This window comes from Centropristis striata, chromosome 15, assembly GCF_030273125.1.
Source record: "Centropristis striata isolate RG_2023a ecotype Rhode Island chromosome 15, C.striata_1.0, whole genome shotgun sequence".
Lineage (NCBI taxonomy): Eukaryota > Metazoa > Chordata > Actinopteri > Perciformes > Serranidae > Centropristis > Centropristis striata.
This window is the reverse complement of record NC_081531.1, coordinates 1,534,415-1,561,480: the sequence shown is the minus strand read 5'-3', so window position 1 is coordinate 1,561,480 and position 27,066 is coordinate 1,534,415. Positions and strand designations below refer to the sequence as shown.

Sequence of the window (27,066 nt, the reverse complement as noted above, 5' to 3'; positions counted from 1 at the left end):
AGTCAAATACCAACTTGAATTGGTTGTTGACTGTTTTTAGTTCAGTCCCAGTATGGATAAAGGAAACAGTTAAATGGTCCTGCACTTATATAGCATTCATATTGGTGGCAGAGGCTACCCTAAACAGTAGGCCACAGCCGACCCAGTTAAGTTAAGTAAGAATAGTAAAAACAAAAACAATGCCAATGTAGATATGAAAATTGTTAAAAGACAGACTTTACCATGTGAATGAATCCTTTGTTTAATTTTTGTTTAAGTTAAGACTCTTGTCTGGCCCTCTGCTCTTTGTCCTTCCCTGTAACAAAGCCCGGGCTTGTCAGGGATTTGGACCCAGGACCTCTCACACAGTCCTGTTGTCTGTCCAACCAAATGCCTGCCCTTTCATGATAACTTTCACACCCCTGCTTTAGACTATGCACCATAGATTGTCTAAATCAGGCCCATGTTTGTTTTTATGTCAGTCATGTTGTCCTCCAGGTTCAGGGCTATTTTAAAACAGTAGAGAGCGTGTTCCAACCACAAAATGCAGATTTATATACAGTTTTTAAGAAATGTCAATATTAACACTGGCTTTGATCTGTTTGATCATGCTTCTCTGGCTCTGTAAGGAGGCGGTCGCACTTATTTTTCCTCTCTCCCTGTGTGTTTTCCTGCTTCGGTCCTCTTGTCTTGTCTTGTCTTCTGTCTTACTTTGGAAGACTCTCTTTACACTGCTCTCAAAACTAAAAAAATATGGATTTGATCAACTGCTCTCTCAACGCAATTGACACAATCTTCTTGACAAGAAGCCAAGGTTCGGGGGATCCCTCCTGCCCTGACGGGACATTTGCAGCTTCCGTAGAGCAGCTATTCTCAACCTTGGGGTCGCAAGATTATTTCTGGGGGTCGCCAAATCATTTTGGGAGTCAGCTCTGTCTCCACTGTGTTAAAGTGTTCATGTGTGAATGTGTTTTTGGTCACTTAATGTCTTTTTTAGGTCCTTTTGTGGTTTTTTTTGTTTGTCATTTTGTGTCTTTTTTGGTCATTTTGTGTCTTTTTTTGATCATTTTGTGGTCAATTTGTGTCTTTTTTGGTCATTTAGTTTCCTTTTTTGGTCATTTACTGTCTTTTCTGGTCATTTTGTGTCTTTTTTGGTCATTTTGTTTCCTTTTTTTGGTCATTTTGTTTCTTTTTTGCGTGATCTGGACTGTGCGTGTGAGATTCTGTTCAGTGAGTGGGGGTCGCGGATAACATGCATGTTAAATTGGGGGTCGTGACTCAAAAAGGTTGAGAACTACTGCCGTAGAGGACAGTGAGGACCTCTATCTATTCGGAACCTTGATAACAGGACTTTTCGAAATACACAGAAAATGGTGACAGCTGTCCAAAGGCTGCCTATGACAGCAGAGCTGTTGAAACTCAGACTGTGGTCACAAACTGCACTTTGGATGAAATCAAGGAGCGACTGACGGCCCTGGAAAAGCTACTGGATCGATCCGGAGACCAGTATGGACATTATCAACAAGATGAGTAGCAGAAAGTTGCTGCCACTTTCACCTACAGCCCAATCTTCCAATCTTACCTGGCCTCCCTCCAAACAGCCCTGACTCAAGGCTATGAGAAAAAAAGTTCCCCTTTTGAGCACTGCAGCGAGACTCCCCCTATTATTAATAAAGGACTGAAGGCAATCACTTCCCTGGAAGGAACTCCAAATTCCTTCAACCTTTAGTGAATATTGATATGATTATTTGGTTATAGTTATTAAGGTAAATTATAAGTTCCAAACTGATATTCTCCTTGTATTATGAGACTGATTCAGTAAAATTGGCTTTTTTGTGTTTTAAAAATAAAAAAACTTGAGCTTGATGATGACATGAATCAGAGTATTGGGGAGGTGGTAGTAAAATGCTTACATCACCCATTAATTATGTATTATTTATGCTGGCATGTAATTATTTCCAATGCAGTGATGTAAGGACTGAGCTTATAAACAATATGTGGAGGAAGGCGAGCTCTGCAGACCAGCTCTGCTCACTTAGAAACAAGCCAGGCCTCTGCTATCGGCAATGCTCCTCTAAGATGACAAATGCAGTTGAAAGTCAGAACAACATCACTGCTAAACTGGGGTTACTGGAAAGTGTCATGTTTGCCACTCTGACTACAGTGCCATGCTGTGTGTTTCTCTTCATTAATGTGACCATGTTATTCACCTTGAGGAGTAAAACTGTGTTTCGTGAGACCTCACGTTATATTCTTCTGTTTAACCTCCTTTTTGCAGACACTGTACAGATGGCTCTGATTCAGTTATTATACCTACTGGCTGCTTGTAGTATAAGGTTGACATATCCTGTATGTGGTGTTATCGCTATTCTTTCCAATCTCACAAATGCAATCTCTCCTCTCACACTGGTGGTGATGTCTCTGGAAAGATTTGTTGCTGTGTGCTACCCACTGAGACACTCTACCATCATCACCATCAGAAACACAGCAGTGGCTGTCTTTGTGGTTTGGACCTTTAATTCACTAAATGTTCTCACAGGACTTATTTTACTCTTAGAGTTTCCATTTGAAGACCTCGAAACATTGCAGATGAAAGATTTTTGTACCAGAGAAAGAATGCTTCTGGGCCCCATGTCTGTTGTTTATGATAAAGCCTACACTTATTTTGTATTTGTTTCAGTTGTTGTGGTAGTCACTTCCTCTTATATTGGTGTGATAATAGCAGCCAGGTCAGCTTCCACAAACAAAGCTTCTGCACAGAAGGCTCGTAACACACTGCTGCTGCATCTGCTGCAAGTGGGCCTCAGCATCCTCAGTTCGATATACATACCCTTTGTCTTAGCTATCTCAAAGTTCCTGAACAGGTTAATAATGCTCCGCATTGTGATTGTTATTTATGTATGCATTGTCATATTTCCTAGGTGTCTAAGTTCTCTTATCTATGGCATCAGGGACCAAACCATCAGACCATTCCTCATATGCCATCTATGCTGTGGACTAAAACGCTTACGTAATCCAGCCAAGACTAAATTCTCAACCTAGATATATTTAATGCGTGTTTTCGGGATCTGTCTTAAATCAATGCATGGCCTGATTGACATTGGAGCTGATTTTGGTCATTGGGAATCCGGAGAAGCCTGACAAAGTATACCGTCTTCATCCAGACAAAAATTCTTCCTTAAGTTTAGCAAAAACCTATTTGAGCTTTCAGTAGTAGTAGTAGCAGTAGTTGTATAAAGCAGGTATAGGCTATTAATATGAAGTGGCTATCTTCCAAGTTAGGGTATCGTCTGTACATACCCTAGTTAGCCTAAAACTGAATTTTGATATGTGACTTTGTGGCAAAATGCAGTAAGTTAACGTTAAATATTCTGAGTTTCAGGATTGTAACAGCTGATTTCTCAGGTCTGTATATGTCTGCTTCCACTTTTGCCTCTTAAAAGCTCAGCTGTTGTTTTCTAACGGACAGAATTAACAAGGAGTCTCCATCATTCAGTAGAAAGTCAATGGAGAGAGATGTTTGATACCCCCTATGGTGTGGACGGGGTTTAAATGCCTCTATTGATGGGTGGATGTCATGATCTTATTTGTTACTAGTTACAGTAAGCAGACTTCATGTTAACATTTTTTATCTAAAAGGATTCAGGGGCTACACGGTGGTGTAGTGGTTATCAATCTTGCCTTATAGCAAGAGGGTCTCTGGTTCGTCTCTGGCCTGCGGCTCCTCTGTGTGGAGTTTGCATGGTCTCCCAGTGACAGGGTGGGTTCTCTGCAGGTACTCTGACTTCCTCCCACAGTCCAAAAACATGCATTTAGCTTTAATTGGTGACTCTAAATTGCCCATAGGTGTGAATGAGAATGTGACTGTCTGTCTCTGTGTGTCTGCCTCGAGATAGTCTGGCGACCTGTCCAGGGTGTTCCCTGCCTCTTGTCCAATGTTAGCTGGGATTAGCTCCAGCACCCCATGACCCGAGTACAGATATTGGGGTTGAAGATGATGAATGAATAAATCAATAAAACGATTCAAAATGCATTCATTTCATTTAGTCTTTTTTTGTTTCCATAAGCATGTTACATATTTGATTTTAATGACAAATGTGAAGTCAAAAAGATCAGTAGTTGGCTGATATGTTGTGATAAGTTTTATGTTTTTTTTAGGGGAGTGGGGTTAGAAGGCTAACTTTACTTTTGAAAAGAGCTTCTTGTGGAAAAGGACAGCCACAACACCCTGCACCAACTAGTGGCCCTAGTGGGTATCAAGATTATAGTGAGGAAATGTGTACCGAGGTTTACATGGGCTAGTTTGCTTCTTAAGCTTTAAACTTGCACATTAACTAAAATGCAGGGCAGTAAGAGATAGAGGATTGTTTCTTGAAATTGCACTAAAGCTGAAACACGTGTAACTGCAACGGACAAACAATTTCATCACAAAGCCGGGACCATGCTGTGGCTCACACTGAATCTCATTCGCTTCCTTACACTGAAATACATGGCAGTAAGGGCAAAATACAGCCCTCAATGTGCACAGGGCATGAGGTCTTTTAGTTAGCTATATCAGCAGAATGAATGGTTTGACAGTGGTAGATAACAGTACATAAATCTCTCAAATTGCTTTTACTAAATTTTCAAATACATATTATTTACACCACAAAGAAGTTTTGTGAGTACATATGGATGTCGACTCCTGTAGCAGACCTCTATATAAAATGTAAGGATTTCTAGCAAGTTTAGAATTGAAATCAACATTTTTAGTGTGGACCAAGTATGATATTCTGATATTAATATTGCACAATTGTGAACGATTCCCAAATATGCTATGCTTCACACGGGGCACCAAAAAAATTTAGGTTTATAGGATGTTTCAAGATCAATGTAGAAGTATCTAGGATGCCTCACACGGGCACCATAACAATGTAAAGAACATAAGTTGGTTCATGAAAATGAATGAATACCTTCCACCAAATATTTAATAAAAGGAGTAAACAGGATGCACAATATTATATTAGGGTTTCAAAAGAGGATTAAGATGGATATCAGAATTATTTACAATTAATGTAAATTAATGTTTCTTATAATAATATATGATATGACTTGATTTACTCATGTCACCTCAAAATGGGGCACCAGTCTGGAAAACAGAGAAAAGATAACCATTCACCTAAAATCAGTTTCATAAAGTTACTGAATTTTCAATTTGGAACTCTAACTAATAATTACCTTAATAGTTATAATGAAATTACCATATTAACATTACTCCACCAAGATTCACCACCTTAACGCAGTGGAGGGGTTTGTGTGCTTCAGTGATCCTGGAGCAAGACCCGGGAGGGGAGCACGTAGGCAAGCATCTGGTGGCCGGGCTGGGCTCAGTCCGAAAAAATCACATCGAGCCACCGACTTCTGGGCCCACCACCCGCAGAGTTAGGCTTCAGGGTCGGGTGCATAGTAAGTCTGTTGGTAGGCAAATGCGGGTACCTGGGCGTGCTGACCCCTGGCTCCAGCGCCTCTGGTTACCTCACTTGCGGGGAAGGAGCTAAAGCTTGTGCAGGAGGTGGAGCGTTACTAACTAGAAATAGGTGGGCTCACCACCACGAATAGCGTGGTCTCTGGAACCAATCACCTAGAGAGAGGCTGGACTCTCTCCTTTTCCGGAGTGAGAGCTGTGTCCACATACTCGGCACAACGTCAAACACGTTCCCGGTGGGTGTTGGGCTCCGCCAGGGTTGCCCCTTGTCTCTGATTCTGTTAATGGTCTTCATGGACAGGATCTCAAGGCGCAGCCGGGGGGAGGAAGGGATCCAGTTTGGTGACCTTAGAATTACATCTCTGCTTTTTGCACATGATGTGGTTCGTTTAGTCTCATCAGACCAGGACCTAGAACACTCATTGGGGCGGTTTTCCAGCCGAGTGTGAATCGGTTGGGATGAGAGTCAGCACCTCCAAGTTTGAGGCTACGGTTTCTCTACCGTAAAAGCGGTGGACTGCACTCTCTGGGTGGGGAGAGAGGTACTGCCTCAAGAGAAGGAGTTCGAGTATCTCGGGGTCTTGTTCAGCAGTGAGGGTAGAACGCAGCGTGAGATGGACAGGCGGTTTGGTGCGGCGTCAGCAGTGATGCGGGCGTTGTACCGGACCATCTTGGTGAAGAAGGAGGTGAGCCTGAAGGCAAAGCTCTCGATTTACCGCTCCATCTACATTCCAACCCTCACCTATGGTCATGAGCTTTGGGTAGTGACCTGACAGAACAAGATCGCAGATACAAGCGGCTAAAATGAGTTTCCTCCATAGTGTGGCTGGGCCTCCTTTAAGAGGTGTTCCAGACAGGTCCAACTGGTAGGAGGCCCCGGGGAAGACCCAGAACACGGTGGAGGGATTATATCTCTCGCCTGGCCTGGGAACGCCTCGGGGTCCCCCAGGACGTGCTGGATATTACGGCCTGGGGAGAGGGGAGCCTCGAATGCCCTCCTTAGCCAGCTACCCCCGCGACCCGGCTCAAGATAAGCGGAGGAGAATGGATGGATGGATATCAACATTTAGCATTTGTTAAAGGAATTAAGAATTAATCTCATAGTAGAGGTTGGCATCTCACTCATTCTCACTAAACATTCTCTTTTTAACCCAGCACCACTAGATCACTTACAACACACACACACACTCTCTCTCACACACACACACACACACACCTGTAAATAGTCAGGTTTGCACAAATATTGTCTGTTTTCTTAACTCTGTTTTTTTTTTTAAATAAATGTTTTTAGAATATACATGCTGTCCACTTAATATTAGTAAATGAATGATGTATTGGGGAGGTGGTAGTGCAATGCTTACATCACCCATTAATTATGTATTACTTATGCTGGCATGTAAGTATTTCCAATGCAGTGATGTAAGGACTGAGCTTATAAACAATATGTGGAGGAAGGCGAACTCTGCAGACCAGCTCTGCTCACTTAGAAACAAGCCAGGCCTCTGCTATCGGCAATGCTCCTCTAAGATGACAAATGCAGTTGAAAGTCAGAACAACATCACTGCTAAACTGGGGTTACTGGAAAGTGTCATGTTTGCCACTCTGACTACAGTGCCATACTGTGTGTTTTTCTTCATTAATGTGACCATGTTATTCACCTTGAGGAGTGAAACTGTGTTTCGTGAGACCTCACGTTATGTTCTTCTGTTTAACCTCCTTTTTGCAGACACTGTACAGATGGCTCTGAGTCAGTTATCATACCTACTGGCTGCATGTACAATATGGTTGACATATCCTGTATGTGGTGTTCTGACTATGCTTGCCAATCTCACAAATTTAATCTCTCTTTTCACACTGGTGGTGATGTCTCTGGAAAGATTTGTTGCTGTGTGCTACCCACTGAGACACTCTACCATCATCACCATCAGAAACACAAAAGTGGCTATATTTGTGGTTTGGACCTTTAATTCACTAAATATCCTCATACAAGTTATTTTACTGTCAGATTTTCCATTTGAAGACCTGGAAACACTGCAGATGAAAGATTTTTGTACCAGAGAAAGAATGCTTCTGGGCCCCATGTCTGTTGTTTATCATAAAACCTCAACCTATTTTGTATTTGTTTCAGTTGTTGTGGTAGTCACTTCCTCTTATATTGGTGTGATAATAGCAGCCAGGTCAGCTTCCACAAACAAAGCTTCTGCACAGAAGGCTCGTAACACACTGCTGCTGCATCTGGTGCAAGTGGGCCTCATGATCCTCAGTTCATTATACATCCCCGTTGCCATAGCTATCTCAAAGTTCCTGAACAGGTTGATATTTCTGCGCATTGTGAATGTTATTTATGTATGCATTGTCATATTTCCTAGGTGTCTGAGTTCTCTTATCTATGGCATCAGGGACCAGACCATCAGACCAGTCCTCATATGCCATCTATGCTGTGGACTGAAACTCTTAATTGATCCAGCCAAGGCTAAGTTCTCAACCTAATATACATTTGATAAATGTTTTTGGGGTCTGTCTTAAATCAATGCATGGCCCCATTGACATTGGTGCTTCTTATGGTCGTTGCGAATCTAGAGAAGCCTGACAAAATCTATAGTTTTCATTCGGTCAATAATGCATCCTTAAATTCAGGAAAAGCTTATTTGAGCCTTCAGTAGTAGTTGTATATAATAGGTATGGGTTATTAAAATGAAGTGGCTATCTTCCAAGTTAGGGTATTGTCTGTACATTCCCTCTTTGTGTTATTATTCCTCCTTCAGCTCTGCAAAAAGACATGGTTTGGGGAGTCAAATACCAACTTGAATTGGTTGTTGACTGTTTTTAGTTCAGTCCCAGTATGGATAAAGGAAACAGTTAAATGGTCCTGCACTTATATAGCATTCATATTGGTGGCAGAGGCTACCCTAAACAGTAGGCCACAGCCGACCCAGTTAAGTTAAGTAAGAATAGTAAAAACAAAAACAATGCCAATGTAGATATGAAAATTGTTAAAAGACAGACTTTACCATGTGAATGAATCCTTTGTTTAATTTTTGTTTAAGTTAAGACTCTTGTCTGGCCCTCTGCTCTTTGTCCTTCCCTGTAACAAAGCCCGGGCTTGTCAGGGATTTGGACCCAGGACCTCTCACACAGTCCTGTTGTCTGTCCAACCTAATGCCTGCCCTTTCATGATAACTTTCACACCCCTGCTTTAGACTATGCACCATAGATTGTCTAAATCAGGCCCATGTTTGTTTTTATGTCAGTCATGTTGTCCTCCAGGTTCAGGGCTATTTTAAAACAGTAGAGAGCGTGTTCCAACCACAAAATGCAGATTTATATACAGTTTTTAAGAAATGTCAATATTAACACTGGCTTTGATCTGTTTGATCATGCTTCTCTGGCTCTGTAAGGAGGCGGTCGCACTTATTTTTCCTCTCTCCCTGTGTGTTTTCCTGCTTCGGTCCTCTTGTCTCGTCTTGTCTTCTGTCTTACTTTGGAAGACTCTCTTTACACTGCTCTCAAAACTAAAAAAATATGGATTTGATCAACTGCTCTCTCAACGCAATTGACACAATCTTCTTGACAAGAAGCCAAGGTTCGGGGGATCCCTCCTGCCCTGACGGGACATTTGCAGCTTCCGTAGAGCAGCTATTCTCAACCTTGGGGTCGGGACCCCAATTGGGGTCGCAAGATTATTTCTGGGGGTCGCCAAATCATTTTGGGAGTCAGCTCTGTCTCCACTGTGTTAAAGTGTTCATGTGTGAATGTGTTTTTGGTCACTTAATGTCTTTTTTAGGTCCTTTTGTGGTTCTTTTGTTTGTCATTTTGTGTCTTTTTTGGTCATTTTGTGTCTTTTTTTGATCATTTTGTGGTCAATTTGTGTCTTTTTTGGTCATTTAGTTTCCTTTTTTGGTCATTTACTGTCTTTTCTGGTCATTTTGTGTCTTTTTTGGTCATTTTGTTTCCTTTTTTTGGTCATTTTGTTTCTTTTTTGCGTGATCTGGACTGTGCGTGTGAGATTCTGTTCAGTGAGTGGGGGTCGCGGATAACATGCATGTTAAATTGGGGGTCGTGACTCAAAAAGGTTGAGAACTACTGCCGTAGAGGACAGTGAGGACCTCTATCTATTCGGAACCTTGATAACAGGACTTTTCGAAATACACAGAAAATGGTGACAGCTGTCCAAAGGCTGCCTATGACAGCAGAGCTGTTGAAACTCAGACTGTGGTCACAAACTGCACTTTGGATGAAATCAAGGAGCGACTGACGGCCCTGGAAAAGCTACTGGATCGATCCGGAGACCAGTATGGACATTATCAACAAGATGAGTAGCAGAAAGTTGCTGCCACTTTCACCTACAGCCCAATCTTCCAATCTTACCTGGCCTCCCTCCAAACAGCCCTGACTCAAGGCTATGAGAAAAAAAGTTCCCCTTTTGAGCACTGCAGCGAGACTCCCCCTATTATTAATAAAGGACTGAAGGCAATCACTTCCCTGGAAGGAACTCCAAATTCCTTCAACCTTTAGTGAATATTGATATGATTATTTGGTTATAGTTATTAAGGTAAATTATAAGTTCCAAACTGATATTCTCCTTGTATTATGAGACTGATTCAGTAAAATTGGCTTTTTTGTGTTTTAAAAATAAAAAAACTTGAGCTTGATGATGACATGAATCAGAGTATTGGGGAGGTGGTAGTAAAATGCTTACATCACCCATTAATTATGTATTATTTATGCTGGCATGTAATTATTTCCAATGCAGTGATGTAAGGACTGAGCTTATAAACAATATGTGGAGGAAGGCGAGCTCTGCAGACCAGCTCTGCTCACTTAGAAACAAGCCAGGCCTCTGCTATCGGCAATGCTCCTCTAAGATGACAAATGCAGTTGAAAGTCAGAACAACATCACTGCTAAACTGGGGTTACTGGAAAGTGTCATGTTTGCCACTCTGACTACAGTGCCATGCTGTGTGTTTCTCTTCATTAATGTGACCATGTTATTCACCTTGAGGAGTAAAACTGTGTTTCGTGAGACCTCACGTTATATTCTTCTGTTTAACCTCCTTTTTGCAGACACTGTACAGATGGCTCTGATTCAGTTATTATACCTACTGGCTGCTTGTAGTATAAGGTTGACATATCCTGTATGTGGTGTTATCGCTATTCTTTCCAATCTCACAAATGCAATCTCTCCTCTCACACTGGTGGTGATGTCTCTGGAAAGATTTGTTGCTGTGTGCTACCCACTGAGACACTCTACCATCATCACCATCAGAAACACAGCAGTGGCTGTCTTTGTGGTTTGGACCTTTAATTCACTAAATGTTCTCACAGGACTTATTTTACTCTTAGAGTTTCCATTTGAAGACCTCGAAACATTGCAGATGAAAGATTTTTGTACCAGAGAAAGAATGCTTCTGGGCCCCATGTCTGTTGTTTATGATAAAGCCTACACTTATTTTGTATTTGTTTCAGTTGTTGTGGTAGTCACTTCCTCTTATATTGGTGTGATAATAGCAGCCAGGTCAGCTTCCACAAACAAAGCTTCTGCACAGAAGGCTCGTAACACACTGCTGCTGCATCTGCTGCAAGTGGGCCTCAGCATCCTCAGTTCGATATACATACCCTTTGTCTTAGCTATCTCAAAGTTCCTGAACAGGTTAATAATGCTCCGCATTGTGATTGTTATTTATGTATGCATTGTCATATTTCCTAGGTGTCTAAGTTCTCTTATCTATGGCATCAGGGACCAAACCATCAGACCATTCCTCATATGCCATCTATGCTGTGGACTAAAACGCTTACGTAATCCAGCCAAGACTAAATTCTCAACCTAGATATATTTAATGCGTGTTTTCGGGATCTGTCTTAAATCAATGCATGGCCTGATTGACATTGGAGCTGATTTTGGTCATTGGGAATCCGGAGAAGCCTGACAAAGTATACCGTCTTCATCCAGACAAAAATTCTTCCTTAAGTTTAGCAAAAACCTATTTGAGCTTTCAGTAGTAGTAGTAGCAGTAGTTGTATAAAGCAGGTATAGGCTATTAATATGAAGTGGCTATCTTCCAAGTTAGGGTATCGTCTGTACATACCCTAGTTAGCCTAAAACTGAATTTTGATATGTGACTTTGTGGCAAAATGCAGTAAGTTAACGTTAAATATTCTGAGTTTCAGGATTGTAACAGCTGATTTCTCAGGTCTGTATATGTCTGCTTCCACTTTTGCCTCTTAAAAGCTCAGCTGTTGTTTTCTAACGGACAGAATTAACAAGGAGTCTCCATCATTCAGTAGAAAGTCAATGGAGAGAGATGTTTGATACCCCCTATGGTGTGGACGGGGTTTAAATGCCTCTATTGATGGGTGGATGTCATGATCTTATTTGTTACTAGTTACAGTAAGCAGACTTCATGTTAACATTTTTTATCTAAAAGGATTCAGGGGCTACACGGTGGTGTAGTGGTTATCAATCTTGCCTTATAGCAAGAGGGTCTCTGGTTCGTCTCTGGCCTGCGGCTCCTCTGTGTGGAGTTTGCATGGTCTCCCAGTGACAGGGTGGGTTCTCTGCAGGTACTCTGACTTCCTCCCACAGTCCAAAAACATGCATTTAGCTTTAATTGGTGACTCTAAATTGCCCATAGGTGTGAATGAGAATGTGACTGTCTGTCTCTGTGTGTCTGCCTCGAGATAGTCTGGCGACCTGTCCAGGGTGTTCCCTGCCTCTTGTCCAATGTTAGCTGGGATTAGCTCCAGCACCCCATGACCCGAGTACAGATATTGGGGTTGAAGATGATGAATGAATAAATCAATAAAACGATGCAAAATGCATTCATTTCATTTAGTCTTTTTTTGTTTCCATAAGCATGTTACATATTTGATTTTAATGACAAATGTGAAGTCAAAAAGATCAGTAGTTGGCTGATATGTTGTGATAAGTTTTATGTTTTTTTTAGGGGAGTGGGGTTAGAAGGCTAACTTTACTTTTGAAAAGAGCTTCTTGTGGAAAAGGACAGCCACAACACCCTGCACCAACTAGTGGCCCTAGTGGGTATCAAGATTATAGTGAGGAAATGTGTACCGAGGTTTACATGGGCTAGTTTGCTTCTTAAGCTTTAAACTTGCACATTAACTAAAATGCAGGGCAGTAAGAGATAGAGGATTGTTTCTTGAAATTGCACTAAAGCTGAAACACGTGTAACTGCAACGGACAAACAATTTCATCACAAAGCCGGGACCATGCTGTGGCTCACACTGAATCTCATTCGCTTCCTTACACTGAAATACATGGCAGTAAGGGCAAAATACAGCCCTCAATGTGCACAGGGCATGAGGTCTTTTAGTTAGCTATATCAGCAGAATGAATGGTTTGACAGTGGTAGATAACAGTACATAAATCTCTCAAATTGCTTTTACTAAATTTTCAAATACATATTATTTACACCACAAAGAAGTTTTGTGAGTACATATGGATGTCGACTCCTGTAGCAGACCTCTATATAAAATGTAAGGATTTCTAGCAAGTTTAGAATTGAAATCAACATTTTTAGTGTGGACCAAGTATGATATTCTGATATTAATATTGCACAATTGTGAACGATTCCCAAATATGCTATGCTTCACACGGGGCACCAAAAAAATTTAGGTTTATAGGATGTTTCAAGATCAATGTAGAAGTATCTAGGATGCCTCACACGGGCACCATAACAATGTAAAGAACATAAGTTGGTTTATGAAAATGAATGAATACCTTCCACCAAATATTTAATAAAAGGAGTAAACAGGATGCACAATATTATGTTAGGGTTTCAAAAGAGGATTAAGATGGATATCAGAATTATTTACAATTAATGTAAATTAATGTTTCTTATAATAATATATGATATGACTTGATTTACTCATGTCACCTCAAAATGGGGCACCAGTCTGGAAAACAGAGAAAAGATAACCATTCACCTAAAATCAGTTTCATAAAGTTACTGAATTTTCAATTTGGAACTCTAACTAATAATTACCTTAATAGTTATAATGAAATTACCATATTAACATTACTCCACCAAGATTCACCACCTTAACGCAGTGGAGGGGTTTGTGTGCTTCAGTGATCCTGGAGCAAAACCCGGGAGGGAAGCACGTAGGCAAGCATCTGGTGGCCGGGCCGGGCTCAGTCCGAAAAAATCACATCGACCCACTGACCTGTGGGCCCACCACCCGCAGAGTTAGGCTTCAGGGTCGGGTGCATAGTAAGTCTGGTGGCAGGCACATGCGGGTACCTGGGCGTGCTGACCCCTGGCTCCAGCGCCTCTGGGGATGTGGAAAGTTACCTCACTTGTGGGGAAGGAGCTAAAGCTTGTGCAGGAGGTGGAGCGTTACTAACTAGAAATAGGTGGGCTCCCCACCACACATAGTGTGGTCTCTGGAACCAATCACCTGGAGAAAGGCTGGACTCTCTCCTTTTCCGGAGTGAGAGCTGTGTCCACATACTCGGCACAACGTCAAACACGTTCCCGGTGGGTGTTGGCCACCGTCAGGGTTGCCCCTTGTCTCTGATTCTGTTAATGGTCTTCATGGACAGGATCTCAAGGCACAGCCGGGGGGAGGAAGGGATCCAGTTTGGTGACCTTAGAATTAAATTTCTGCTTTTTGCACATGATGTGGTTCGTTTAGTCTCATCAGACCAGGACCTAGAACACTCATTGGGGCGGTTTTCCAGCCGAGTGTGAATCGGTTGGGATGAGAGTCAGCACCTCCAAGTTTGAGGCCACGGTTTCTCTACCGTAAAAACGGTGGAATGGCCGTCTCTGGGTGGGGAGAGAGGTACTGCCTCAAGAGAAGGAGTTCAAGTATCTCGGGGTCTTGTTCAGCAGTGAGGGTAGAACGCAGCGTGAGATGGACAGGCGGTTTGGTGCGGCGTCAGCAGTGATGCGGGCGTTGTACCTGACCATCTTGGTGAAGAAGGAGGTGAGCCTGAAGGCAAAGCTCTCGATTTACCGCTCCATCTACATTCCAACCCTCACCTATGGTCATGAGCTTTGGGTAGTGACCTGACAGAACAAGATCGCAGATACAAGCGGCTAAAATGAGTTTCCTCCATAGTGTGGCTGGGCCTCCTTTAAGAGGTGTTCCAGACAGGTCCAACTGGTAGGAGGCCCCGGGGAAGACCCAGAACACAGTGGAGGGATTATATCTCTCGCCTGGCCTGGGAACGCCTCGGGGTCCCCCAGGACGTGCTGGATATTACGGTTGGGGAGAGGGGCGCCTGGAATGCCCTCCTTAGCCAGCTACCCCCGCGACCCGGCTCAAGATAGGCGGAAGAGAATGGATGGATGGATATTAACATTTAGCATTTGTTAAAGGAATTAATAATTAATCTCATAGTAGAGGTTGGCAGCTCACTCATTCTCACTAAACATTCTCATTTTAACCCAGCACCACTAGATCACTTACAACACACTCAAACACATACACACACACACACACACACACACACACACACACACACACACACATCTGTAAATAGTCAGGTTTGCACAAATATTGTCTGTTTTCTTAACTCTGTTTTTTTTTTTTTAATAAATGTTTTTAGAGTATACATGCTGTCCGCTTAATATTAATAAATGACTAATGTCAACCGCTTTTCTGAAAATAAATCCAAATTCCTTCAGCCTTTAGTAAATATTGATATCGTTATTTGATTATAATTATTAAGTCATTTGTTAAGTTTCAAAATGATAGTTTAGTCATTTTATGAGACTGATTTATTTTTAAGTTTTTTTAAATAAAGAATTTGAGCGTGATGATGACATGGATCAGAGTATTGGGGAGGTGGAAGTACAATGCTTACATCACCCATTATTTGTGTATTACTTATGCTGGCATGTAATTATTTCCAATGCAGTGATGTAAGGACTGAGCTTATAAACAATATGTGGAGGAAGGCGAACTCTGCAGACCAGCTCTGCTCACTTAGAAACAAGCCAGGCCTCTGCTATCGGCAATGCTCCTCTAAGATGACAAATGCAGTTGAAAGTCAGAACAACATCACTGCTAAACAGGGGTTACTGGAAAGTGTCATGTTTGCCACTCTGACTACAGTGCCATACTGTGTGTTTTTCTTCATTAATGTGACCATGTTATTCACCTTGAGGAGTGAAACTGTGTTTCGTGAGACCTCACGTTATATTCTTCTGTTTAACCTCCTTTTTGCAGACACTGTACAGATGGCTCTGAGTCAGTTATCATACCTACTGGCTGCATGTACAATATGGTTGACATATCCTGTATGTGGTGTTCTGACTATGCTTGCCAATCTCACAAATTTAATCTCTCTTTTCACACTGGTGGTGATGTCTCTGGAAAGATTTGTTGCTGTGTGCTACCCACTGAGACACTCTACCATCATCACCATCAGAAACACAGAAGTGGCTATCTTTGTGGTTTGGACCTTTAATTCACTAAATATCCTCATACAAGTTATTTTACTGTCAGATTTTCCATTTGAAGACCTGGAAACACTGCAGATGAAAGATTTTTGTACCAGAGAAAGAATGCTTCTGGGCCCCATGTCTGTTGTTTATCATAAAACCTCAACCTATTTTGTATTTGTTTCAGTTGTTGTGGTAGTCACTTCCTCTTATATTGGTGTGATAATAGCAGCCAGGTCAGCTTCCACAAACAAAGCTTCTGCACAGAAGGCTCGTAACACACTGCTGCTGCATCTGGTGCAAGTGGGCCTCATGATCCTCAGTTCATTATACATCCCCGTTGCCATAGCTATCTCAAAGTTCCTGAACAGGTTGATATTTCTGCGCATTGTGAATGTTATTTATGTATGCATTGTCATATTTCCTAGGTGTCTGAGTTCTCTTATCTATGGCATCAGGGACCAGACCATCAGACCAGTCCTCATATGCCATCTATGCTGTGGACTGAAACTCTTAATTGATCCAGCCAAGGCTAAGTTCTCAACCTAATATACATTTGATAAATGTTTTTGGGGTCTTAAATCAATGCATGGCCCCATTGACATTGGTGCTTCTTATGGTCGTTGCGAATCTAGAGAAGCCTGACAAAATCTATAGTTTTCATTCGGTCAATAATGCATCCTTAAATTCAGGAAAAGCTTATTTGAGCCTTCAGTAGTAGTTGTATATAATAGGTATGGGTTATTAAAATGAAGTGGCTATCTTCCAAGTTAGGGTATTGTCTGTGCATTCCCTCTTTGTGTTATTATTCCTCCTTCAGCTCTGCAAAAAGACATGGTTTGGGGAGTCAAATACCAACTTGATTTGGTTGTTGACTGTTTTTAGTTCAGTCCCAGTATGGATAAAGGAAACAGTTAAATGGTCCTGCACTTATATAGCATTCATACTGGTGGCAGAGGCTACCCTAAACAGTAGGCCACAGCCGACCTAGTTAAGTTAAGTAAGAATAGTAAAAACAAAAACAATGCCAATGTAGATATGAATATTGTTAAAAGACAGACTTTACCATGTGAATGTATCCTTTGTTTAATTTTTGTTTAAGTTAAGACTCTTGTCTGGCCCTCTGCTCTTTGTCTTTCCCTGTAACAATGTCGGAGCTCGTCAGGGATTTGGACCCAGGACCTCTCACACAGTCCTGTTGTCTGTCCAACCAAATGCCTGCCCTTTCATGATAACTTTCACACCCCTGCTTTAGACTATGCACCATAGATTGTCTAAATCAGGCACATGTTTGTATTCATGTCAGTCATGTTGTCCTCCAGGTTCAGGGCTATTTTAAAACAGTAGAGAGCGTGTTCCAACCACTGATTGCAGATTTTTATACATTTGGTAAGACATGTCAATATTAACACCAGTTTTGATGTGTTTCACCCATTAGCTGTATAATAGCAGTGGATACATTGACCATGGCGTCACCCATTGGTTTCAGGCCCGGAGGTTCCTGCTACTGTTAAATAACACACATTTAAGTGTGCAGTAACTCTCATCTCTTAAGCAGCATATTTAAACAGTTTGACTGTACATATGAATGCATATTTTTCTGGCTTTTGGTTAGAATAAAAAGATGATGTCACTTTGTGCTGAACTTAACGGTGAAGCTGGTTTTTTTTCAGTGTTTACTGATGTCTTGCAGACCAAATGATTAATCTATAGATCAATCGTGAACATTTGTGTGGAACATGGTCTCACAGGAATCTGTGAAATAGCCACGGATTCGCTTAACTCAAAATCCGTGGAATAGCCACGTAATCACTCAAATTCCCGTGAAACTGACACGGATTTCGCTACAATGCAAGTTAATGACAGTCATATCCCGTGGCTATTCCATGGATATTTTTTCCTATTGGTTTGTTCCAAGTCACGTGACTTTCAAGGTCCCGGCGGTCAGAACAAAAAACATGGCGGACAGTTCTCTCATTTTTAGTGAAAAAATAAATATTTTGACTTAGTTTCTGCATAAAAATGGATTTTGATCACATTTCTAGCCAGAAATATATGTTTTATTTTCTAAATATTCACTCATTTTATATGTTGGAATAGCCACGGGATATGACTGTCATTAACTTGCATTGTAGAGAAATCCGTGTCAGTTTCACAGAAATTTGAGTGATTCCATGGCTATTCCACGGATTTTGAGTTAAGCAAATCTTTGGCTATTTCACGGTGACATCATCGCCAGAGTGTAGAGAGAAAGAAAAAATTGTCAAAAAATACATTTGAAAACTGCCGCAAATTCCACTCTACAGAAATAATTTATACATAGAAACGTAGGAAATTTTGTCTTCTCCCTCACAATCCTCTGGTAAAGCTGTCAGAGTTATAGTTTGGGCGTAGGACGCACAGATGATCCACCAACACCACCAACAGCCTCATTGGGACCCATATTAAAAACGCAGGAAGATTTCTGAAAAAGGGAGATGGAACAGTTTTTTTAGATTGCTCTCACAAAGCTATTTTTTTCATTTTTCTTTTAAAAAAACATATGTAGACGTTCAGGAAGAACAAAGTGAAGTCGGATCAATGATAGGTATTATGGTTTTGCCAAAAATGCTTTCTGTTCGAGGCCAGAAATTTCACTCTGCCCACCTCTGGCTGCTTTCACTCTGCCAGAAGATTCCACAGCTGTTAATTCCGTTGATTGCTCTGCTCTGATTGGTCGACCCCAACGCTTTGATGCTTTGATGTGATTACAGTTAAAGATACACGCACGCACACACACACACACACTGGTCATTTAATGTAATAACAGTTAAAGATACACGCACGCACACACACACACACACTGGTCATTTAATGTAATAACAGTTAAAGATACACGCACGCACACACGCACACACACACACACACATATGCGCGCGTAAGCGCGCACACTCCAGATGCAAATATTTCACACACACACACATTTTGAGGTTAAAGGGCATAGGTTGCTGTATAAATAAATACTTGAAGAGGAATGTTTGTTGTAGGTGTGCTACTTGTATATTATATAGTATCATAACATTACTAGTATTAATTGTTTGAAATCTCTGAAGAATCTCATCATAGTGTACACACACCGGCAATAGCCCCCGTGGCCCTTTCAAAATTTCCCCAGAGGAAATTTTCTAGTTATATTATATTATTTTGTGCATTTAGCCTTCTTTGCTCACTTCTCAGTAGAGAATGACATCAGTTCAGAGGGGAAACTTTATTAAACTTTAGTACATATTTGTACAGAAGACCATAAGAATCTATTTTCATTCATTTATTCACTTTAAAGAGGTAGAACATATACAGAGAGACAACTCCACATGTCTCCACAGCTGGGAGCAGGGACAAACTGGGGAAAAAAGGCCCTGGGGCCTCATGTGTCAACGCTGCGTACGCACAAAAACATTGCGTACGCTGTTATTCCAAAATGCCACATGTACGAAAAGTGAACTTGCCGTGAGAATGTGTGGTGGCAACGCAAACTTTTGTCTGGCGGAAACTAAAACTGGAGACAAGCGCAAATATATTTAGTATAAATGTGTTAGATTTGACACCTTTGTTCACATTTGCAACATTTAAAACTCTTTATTCAGCATGATAGTGTTTTGAAAGTTAAAAAAAAGATTCAAAATCACATTTTATGTTGGACTAAAGGACTAAAAAAGACACAAAATGACAAAAAAACACACATAATGACTAAAAAAAGACACAAAACGACTAAAAAAGACACAAAATGACTAAAAAAGACACAAAATGACCAAAAAAAGACAAAATTATGTGTGGTGGCACCGCAAACTTTTGTCTGGCAGAAACTACCTGGTTATCAGATCTTATATTGGATAAGTACAAGATTACTTCATTTTCAGAGTCATCAGGCTGACAAATAAATCCGTAGAAAGAGAGAAAAAGTCAGATTCCCCTTGCAGTAGAGCCTCTCACTCTGTTCACTGATATTCTCACAGCAGCATTAGAAGCTCCTTGAAGTCTCTGTGAAGTTGCTTTTCTCTAGTTTGTCCACCAGTGTGCAGTATAGAGTGGTGCACAACATGTTCTAACACTCCCTCTCTGCATACATACACTAGCGTAAAGGAATGTTTGCTTTGATTATCAGTTCTTAGAGCTGTAAATCCCTTTTGGTTCTACACATCATGATAACACCAGAACACAGAACTTATAACCAGGAGCAGGACTGAGGAACACAATATCATCTTCATACATAATATACACTGTAAAAAAGAATCTATTTAATTTACGGAAAAATCCCAGCACCTGTGGTTGCCAGAACTTTACCGTGAAAAATGTACAGTGTATGGGTTTTTCTGTCATTTTGTGTCTTTTTTCTGTCATTTTGTGTCTTTTTTTGGTCACTTTGTGTCTTTTTTTGATCATTTTGTGTCTTTTTTCTGTCATTTTGTGTCTTTTTTTGGTCACTTTATCTTTTTTTGATCATTTTGTGTCTTTTTTTGGTCATTTTGTGTCTTTTTTTTTGTCATTTTGTGTCTTTTGTTGGTCATTTTGTGTCTTTTTTTATCATTATGTGTCTTTTTTTGGTCATTTTGTGTCTTTTTTTGATCATTTTGTGTCTTTTTTTTGGTCATTTTGTGTCTACTTTTATCATGTTGTGTCTTTTTTTGGTCATTTTGTGTCTTTTTTTATCATTATGTGTCTTTTTTTGGTCATTTTGTGTCTTTTTTTTATCATTTTGTGTCTTTTTTTGATCATTTTGTGTCTTTTTTTTGTCATTTTTCTGTAAAAAGTAATCTGTTTAATTTAAGGAAGAATCCCAGCAGCTGTGGTTGCCAGAACTTCACCGTGAAAAATGTACAGTGCGTGGATTTTCTATTCAAAATTTAAATGTAAATATCAGCAAAAACTGTTATTTAGACTGAATAATCCTGTTATTTTTATTGGAATTGTGTCGTTCATTCACACATCATGGTATTTCTTCATACATTTTGCATGAAAATGTTTTATTTTTACAGCAAAACTGTGTGTTTCTTCCAGTTTATGACAGAAAAAAGTAAAAGTTTTGTGCTATTCTTTGATTTACGGTTAATTAAAAGTTTCTAATACGGTGATATACAATTTTTTAATTTTACGCCCTATTTCTGATGTATTCAACAACTACTCTCAACTATACTCCAACCCTGATTCCATAAAATTGGTACTATAAATAAAACATCAATAAAAACAGAATGCATCAAATTCAGAATGAGTGACTTTAATCCCCAGTTTGGTATCTTTCATTACATATCTTGTCTTTATTACTGAGTTCAGGTGCACTGCAAACAAGCCGACTTGTATTTTTTGCCCTAAAACAGTGATTTAAGTTGGTAAAACTTGGAAATATTATTGACATTTAGGGCAATAATGTAAGTTAGCACAACAAAGGAAGCCAGTTGTCTGCTCAAAAACAAGTTGGTGAGTTGTTGTTACTTATATCTTTAAGTTGGGGTTCACAACAAGGGACAATAGTTCTGATAACTCTTATTTCTTTGTTGGGAAATTCAGTCATTAGCGAAAGCTAGCGGCTAACGGATGCTAGCGGCGCTGCTTGTTACAGCTACAAGAGTAGCCATTAGCGTATCAATGCTAACTCAAAATTGTGGTCGCAACATTAGCTGACATTTCATAGCAACGTTACAATCGTGCCAATTCAGCACATTACAGAAGTTAGCAGAAGTAAGGATTAAAAGTTATTACAATTTACAATTATAAGTTAGTACAACTTACAGTTGAGTTGACAAAAATCTGAATTCAGAGTTGAGCAAACTCAAAAACAAAACTTAAAATATTTAGTTTATTTGTCCAACTTAAAATTTTATTGAAGTTTGTTGCCTTGAAATTTTGAGTTCACCCAACTTTTCTTTTTTTACAGTGTGAAAAGGATCTATAAGTAGCGTTCAGTAGATTAATCAGCAACACAATAAATAAACGTCTTTACCATTACGTCAACACTCACTTCTTCATCTGCTGTTTTTACAGTTTTAACCCTGTGGAGTCTCCAAAAGCTCCAAATAATCAGACTTGTTGCCTCCATCAGAGTATAAAACAAAGCAGCGTGGAGCCCTACTGTACATTTACCTCTAAAGTTCTGGCTGTAAACTCCATGAGGCCAGTTTCAGTTTGATGATGATATACCAAGTAAAACTGGAGACAAGCTCAAATAGATTTAGTATCAAATGATAGAACTGGATGGAACCCTCTTATATGGTAGATTTGACACCTTTGGTCACATTTGCAACATTTACAATTCTTTATTCAGCATGATAGTGTTTTGGAAGTTTAAAAAAAAGATTCAAAATCACATTTTATGTTGGACTAAAGGACTAAAAAAGACACAAAATGACCAAAAAAAAGATACAAAATTACTAAAAAAAGACTCAAAATGACCAAAAAAGACACAAAATGATTTAAAAAAGACACAAAATTATTTAAAAAAGACACAAAATGACCAAAAAAAAGACACAAATGACAAAAAAAAGACACAAAAATTACTAAAAAAGACACAAAATGACCAAAAAAAAGACACAAAATGACAAAAAAAGACACAAAAATGACTAAAAAAGACACAAAATGACCAAAAAAAAAGAAACACAAAATGATTTAAAAAAGACACAAAATGACTAAAAATAGACAAAATGACTAAAAACGACACATTACTAAAAAAAGACACAAAATGACTAAAAAAGACACAAAACTGACTAAAAAGACACAAAATGATTAAAAAAAAGACACAAAATGACTAAAAATAGACAAAATGACTAAAAATGACACATTACTAAAAAAAGACACAGAATGACCAAAAAAAGAAACAAAATGACTAAAAAAGACACAAAATGATAAAAAAAAAAGACACAAAATGATAAAGAAAAAGACACAAAATGACCAAAAACGACAGAAAATGACTAAAAGACACACAAAAATGATTTAAAAAGATACAAAATGATTTTAAAAATGACCAAAATGACCAAAAAAGACACAAAATGACTAAAAAAAGACACAAAATGACTAAAAAAAGACACAAAATGATTAAAAAAAGACACAAAATGACTAAAAAAGACCAAAAAAAGACAAGAAAAAGACAAGAAAAGACACAAAAAGGATTGAACCAGACAGAATGGCCATTTCAGACTCCGTGGAGTTAAACGAGATTGTCCAGATGAATCATCTCTCTGGTCTGACTCTGGACAGGAAGTTAAAAGGACAAAGGATCAGAATCGTTGCAGCAGAAAGAGAAATCTCTTCACTTCACTTCTCCACACGCTCCCTAAAACCTACATTACCCAAAATGCACCTGGAGAGATTAGTGGAGTCCTGCCTCCCACACCGAGGGTTCAGATTCCAGACCGCCTCCTCGCTCCGCGTGTGTGTGTGTGTGTGTGTGTGTGTGTGTGTGTGTGTGTGTGTGTGTGTGTGTGTGTGAGACTGTCAGGCTGCTGTAATGAAACACTCGGCCAGAAAGTCAGAGGAACTGAAGCGACCAGCTGCTTTCACAGTGAGTCTCATTATCATTTGTGTGTGTGTGTGTGTGTGTGTGTGTGGGACCTTTCAGGCTGCTTACTGGGACTACTGGGACTACTGGGACTCCTGGGACTCACATGCTTTATCACAGCTGGTTTGTAACAGCAGGAAAGTTGCTGGTTCGCTCACTTTAAAATCAGACAACGCAGCATGTTGCGTGTTGAGCTGCTGGTGTTTGCAGACAGTTTAAACTGGACCTCAGCAGGTAACTGACCAGCTGCTGGTCCCCACATCACACTTTACTCTACACGTTACACACAATAGTGTTGTTCTTACACTGGAAAAAAAGTGTTTATTGGGCCTGTAATTATTAGTTCAATCATCTCTATAAATTCTACAAAGAAATACGAATTCAGTGCTTTTACTTTGAAACATCGGTTTTCCATGTGGTGCATTACTGAGTGATTGTTTGTTATTATGTGTCTCAGTTTTAATGTAAATTGAATCATTGGTTCCCAGTAATATTCACTAAACCAGTTCATTGGCTTCATTAGTTCATATTTACCAGTCAAATGTAATTGAGGGACATCAGTGAATCTGATATTTGCTTGTTTATTTTCATAAAAAAAACAAGTGGTTCTATTAAATAAATATGACTTAGTAAAGATTACAAACACTTTCTGTGGAAAAACTTGCCGAGCTTTTTTCCAGTAAATGTCACTCCAGTTTATTTTCAGTGTGTGCATCTAAAAAGTTTTGCAATTTGACGTTTTGTGCTCCAAACATCCCGCTGGATCCAGTCTGTGGTTTGGTCAACGTGTTTTATTTCAAGGGAAGAAAACTTTTGAACTCTTTTCTTTCTTTCTTTTCTTCATTAACCTGATTTCTGCTTTCTGCTAGTGGAGCTAAATGAGCATCAGATGGTTGTAAAGCAGCTCCACCACATGATGATGATGATGATGATGATGCAGACTTCTTCCTCCCCACAGAGACTCAGTCATCTCTCTGGAGTCTTCGTGGCGTCTGTCCCGGCCAGCGGAGGACCCCGACCACCTCACGCTGACGTCTCCATGGTAACGCAGCGCTGACAGACAGAAAACGGATCTGAAACGCTCCGAGGATCCTCGACTGCTGCTGGAACACTTCACTGGAGTAAGTTTGACTCATTAACCCTTTATCACACTGCAAAAAAGCCGACTTGTATTTTTTGGCCTAAAACAGTGATTTAAGTTGGTAAAACTTGGAAATATAAATTATTGACATTTAGGGCAATAATGTAAGTTAGCACAACAAAGGAAGCCAGTTGTCTGCTCAAAAACAAGTTGGTGAGTTGTTGTTACTTATATCTTTAAGTTGGGGTTCACAACAAGGGACAATAGTTCTGATAACTCTTATTTCTTTGTTGGGAAATGCGGTCATTAGCAAAAGCTAGTGGCTAACTGATGCTAGCGGCCTAACTGATGCTAGCGGCTAATTGATGCTAGCGGCTAACTGATGCTAGCAGTGCTGCTTGTTACAGCTACAAGAGTAGCCATTAGCGTATCAATGCTAACTCAAAATTGTGGTCGCAACATTAGCTGACATTTCATAGCGGCGTTACAATCGTGCCAATTCAGCACATTGCAGAAGTTAGCAGAAGTAAGGATTAAAAGTTATTACAATGTGAAATTATAAATTAGTACAACTTACAGTTGAGTTGACAAAAATCTGAATTCAGAGTTGAGCAAACTCAAAAACAAAACTTAAAATATTTAGTTTAACTGTCCAACTTTTATCGAAGTTTGTTGCCTTGAAATTTTGAGTTCACCCAACTTTTCTTTTTTTGCAGTGTAGGCAAAGAACTATATTTCGTAGTTAGAATCAGGTAATATTTCAAGAAAAAAGTTGCAGATTCACAAGAAAAAAGTGGGAAAAAAGCGACTTTGTTCTCCCAGATTCACCACTTTAAATCTCATAAATCTACACATTTTTTTCTAGCAGATTTGCCACTTTAATCTCATAAACTTTTTTCTCAAAATATTATTTTCATATGTAATATTCTCTCGGGTTGAAATTTGGAATTTGCAAGTATTTCAATGAGTGTCCTATTAAGGGTTAAAGTGGTGAATCTGGGAGAAAAAAGTAGCTTTTTTCCCCTTTTTTTTCTCTTAAATGTGCAACTTTTTATCTTGTAGATTTGCCACTTTAATCTAGTAAATTTGCAACTTTTTTCTCGGAATATTACCTGAAGTTACCAAATATAGTTCTTCACTCGATAAAGGGTTAACCCTTAATAGGGCACTCATTGAAATACTTTCAAATTCCAAATTTCAACCCCAGAGAATATTGGAGGATATTACATACAGCCAGAATGTGTAAAAAAAAACATACGGACCCGGGGGAGGGGGTAATATTTAGAGAAAAAAGTTTATGAGATTTAAAGTGGTGAATCTACGAGAAAAAAGATGTTTTTTTCCCACTTTTTTCTCATAAATCTGTGACTTTTTTTGTGCAGATTTGCCATTTTAAATCTCTTAAATCTGCAAGTTTTTTTCTTGTAGGTTTGACACTTTAATCTAGTAAATTTGCAACTTCTTTTATTTTTATTCATCTTTAATATGCCCTAATGTGCCGTCATAGTCAAGTTCTCCTGATACAAGTCATTAAAGAATAACTCGACTGTTTCTTGCAGATTTTTTTTCTGATTTTTTCATTTTTACATTGGAGGTCCAGGTCGATAAAGATAATATTATTATATTATTATCATACTGATTGGTCAGCTCCATGTGGTTCTATGACCAAACGGAGAGACATGGGGACACATTGATATCCACTGAAGTTACCACATATGGTTCTTCTCCTGATAAAGGGTTAATTAAAGCACCTCTAATGAAAGAAAATGATGCAGAAAGAAAACAGTGTGAATAAGTTGATTTAACGTTGTTGAGGGGTTTCCTCCCCTCACCACAGTCTGTACAAATATCACTTTTATTTATTAATTCATGTTACGACCAGCTGCCCCCGCGACCCGGCCCGGATAAGCGTACAAGAATGGTTACGACCAGAGAAAAAGAGTTAACCCGTTGATGCACAACATGGTCTAAAGTGACCCCACTAAGTTTTTATATCCTATATCTTTGCAACTTGTAACTTGTTTTTGATCATCATACATCCTAATTTTTTGTTTTCATTTCTCACTTTTTGAATAAAAACCCTTTTTTTTATCACTACTCTTCTAATGCACAAGGTGATTTTAGAAGAAGGTTTATATGTTGTCACCAATTTAATGAAAATGTAATGACCTGATAATTATTTTTTTCCTTTTGGCTTACTGGATCAACATTTTGAACACAAAATAAATTTACAAAAAAGAAACATAAAAACACACAAAAAATTATTAAAAATTGCACAAAAAAAAAACACATAAAAACTCACACAAAATGACAAAAAACACAGAAAAACATATGTATTTTTTTTTTTTTTACAAAAAACACACATAAAAATACATACTAAAAACACAGTAACACACACAAAAACCCATAGAAACACACAAAAACAGACAAAGAAATTACTAAAAACACAAAAAAACACTAAACACAAAAGATTGCATTAATGCACAAGGTGATTTTAGACCCATGTTGTGCATTAGGAGGTGTTTATATGTTGAGCATCAAAGGGTTAATAACAAGAACAACATTCATGCTAACAGATGGACGACACATAAAAATATGCAGGTAC

At 39.4% G+C, this 27,066-nt stretch overlaps 5 protein-coding genes across 5 annotated transcripts in view; all 5 read left to right on the top strand.

The window, feature by feature from the left end:
- Window positions 1–2,043: 2,043 nt before the first annotated feature.
- LOC131986915 (odorant receptor 131-2-like) lies at window positions 2,044–3,021 on the top strand. Its single transcript, XM_059352056.1, has one exon. It carries the CDS (start codon window positions 2,059–2,061, stop codon window positions 3,019–3,021), a length of 963 nt encoding a protein of 320 aa, XP_059208039.1. The 5' UTR covers window positions 2,044–2,058.
- Window positions 3,022–6,886: 3,865 nt separating this feature from the next.
- Window positions 6,887–7,933, top strand: LOC131986914 (odorant receptor 131-2-like). The gene has a single exon (XM_059352054.1). The coding sequence runs from the start codon at window positions 6,887–6,889 to the stop codon at window positions 7,931–7,933; it is 1,047 nt and encodes a 348-aa protein (XP_059208037.1).
- Window positions 7,934–10,293: 2,360 nt separating this feature from the next.
- LOC131986912 (odorant receptor 131-2-like) lies at window positions 10,294–11,271 on the top strand. Its single transcript, XM_059352052.1, has one exon. The coding sequence runs from the start codon at window positions 10,309–10,311 to the stop codon at window positions 11,269–11,271; it is 963 nt and encodes a 320-aa protein (XP_059208035.1). The 5' UTR covers window positions 10,294–10,308.
- Window positions 11,272–15,393: 4,122 nt separating this feature from the next.
- Window positions 15,394–16,404, top strand: LOC131986910 (odorant receptor 131-2-like). The gene has a single exon (XM_059352051.1). It carries the CDS (start codon window positions 15,442–15,444, stop codon window positions 16,402–16,404), a length of 963 nt encoding a protein of 320 aa, XP_059208034.1. The 5' UTR covers window positions 15,394–15,441.
- A 6,904-nt stretch (window positions 16,405–23,308) lies between these two features.
- Window positions 23,309–27,066, top strand: part of slco2b1 (solute carrier organic anion transporter family, member 2B1) — a 47,269-nt gene continuing 43,511 nt past the window's right edge. Inside the window, exons 1-2 of the mRNA XM_059351487.1 lie at window positions 23,309–23,383; window positions 24,339–24,501. The gene's annotated coding sequence lies outside the window, so the exon portion shown is untranslated. The remainder of the gene's footprint in view (window positions 23,384–24,338; window positions 24,502–27,066) is intronic.

Bases quoted from the DNA above. Each gene is read 5' to 3' on its own strand.
- LOC131986915 (XM_059352056.1), top strand. From the start codon at position 2,059: ATGACAAATGCAGTTGAAAGTCAGAACAACATCACTGCTAAACTGGGG.
- LOC131986914 (XM_059352054.1), top strand. From the start codon at position 6,887: ATGTGGAGGAAGGCGAACTCTGCAGACCAGCTCTGCTCACTTAGAAAC.
- LOC131986912 (XM_059352052.1), top strand. From the start codon at position 10,309: ATGACAAATGCAGTTGAAAGTCAGAACAACATCACTGCTAAACTGGGG.
- LOC131986910 (XM_059352051.1), top strand. From the start codon at position 15,442: ATGACAAATGCAGTTGAAAGTCAGAACAACATCACTGCTAAACAGGGG.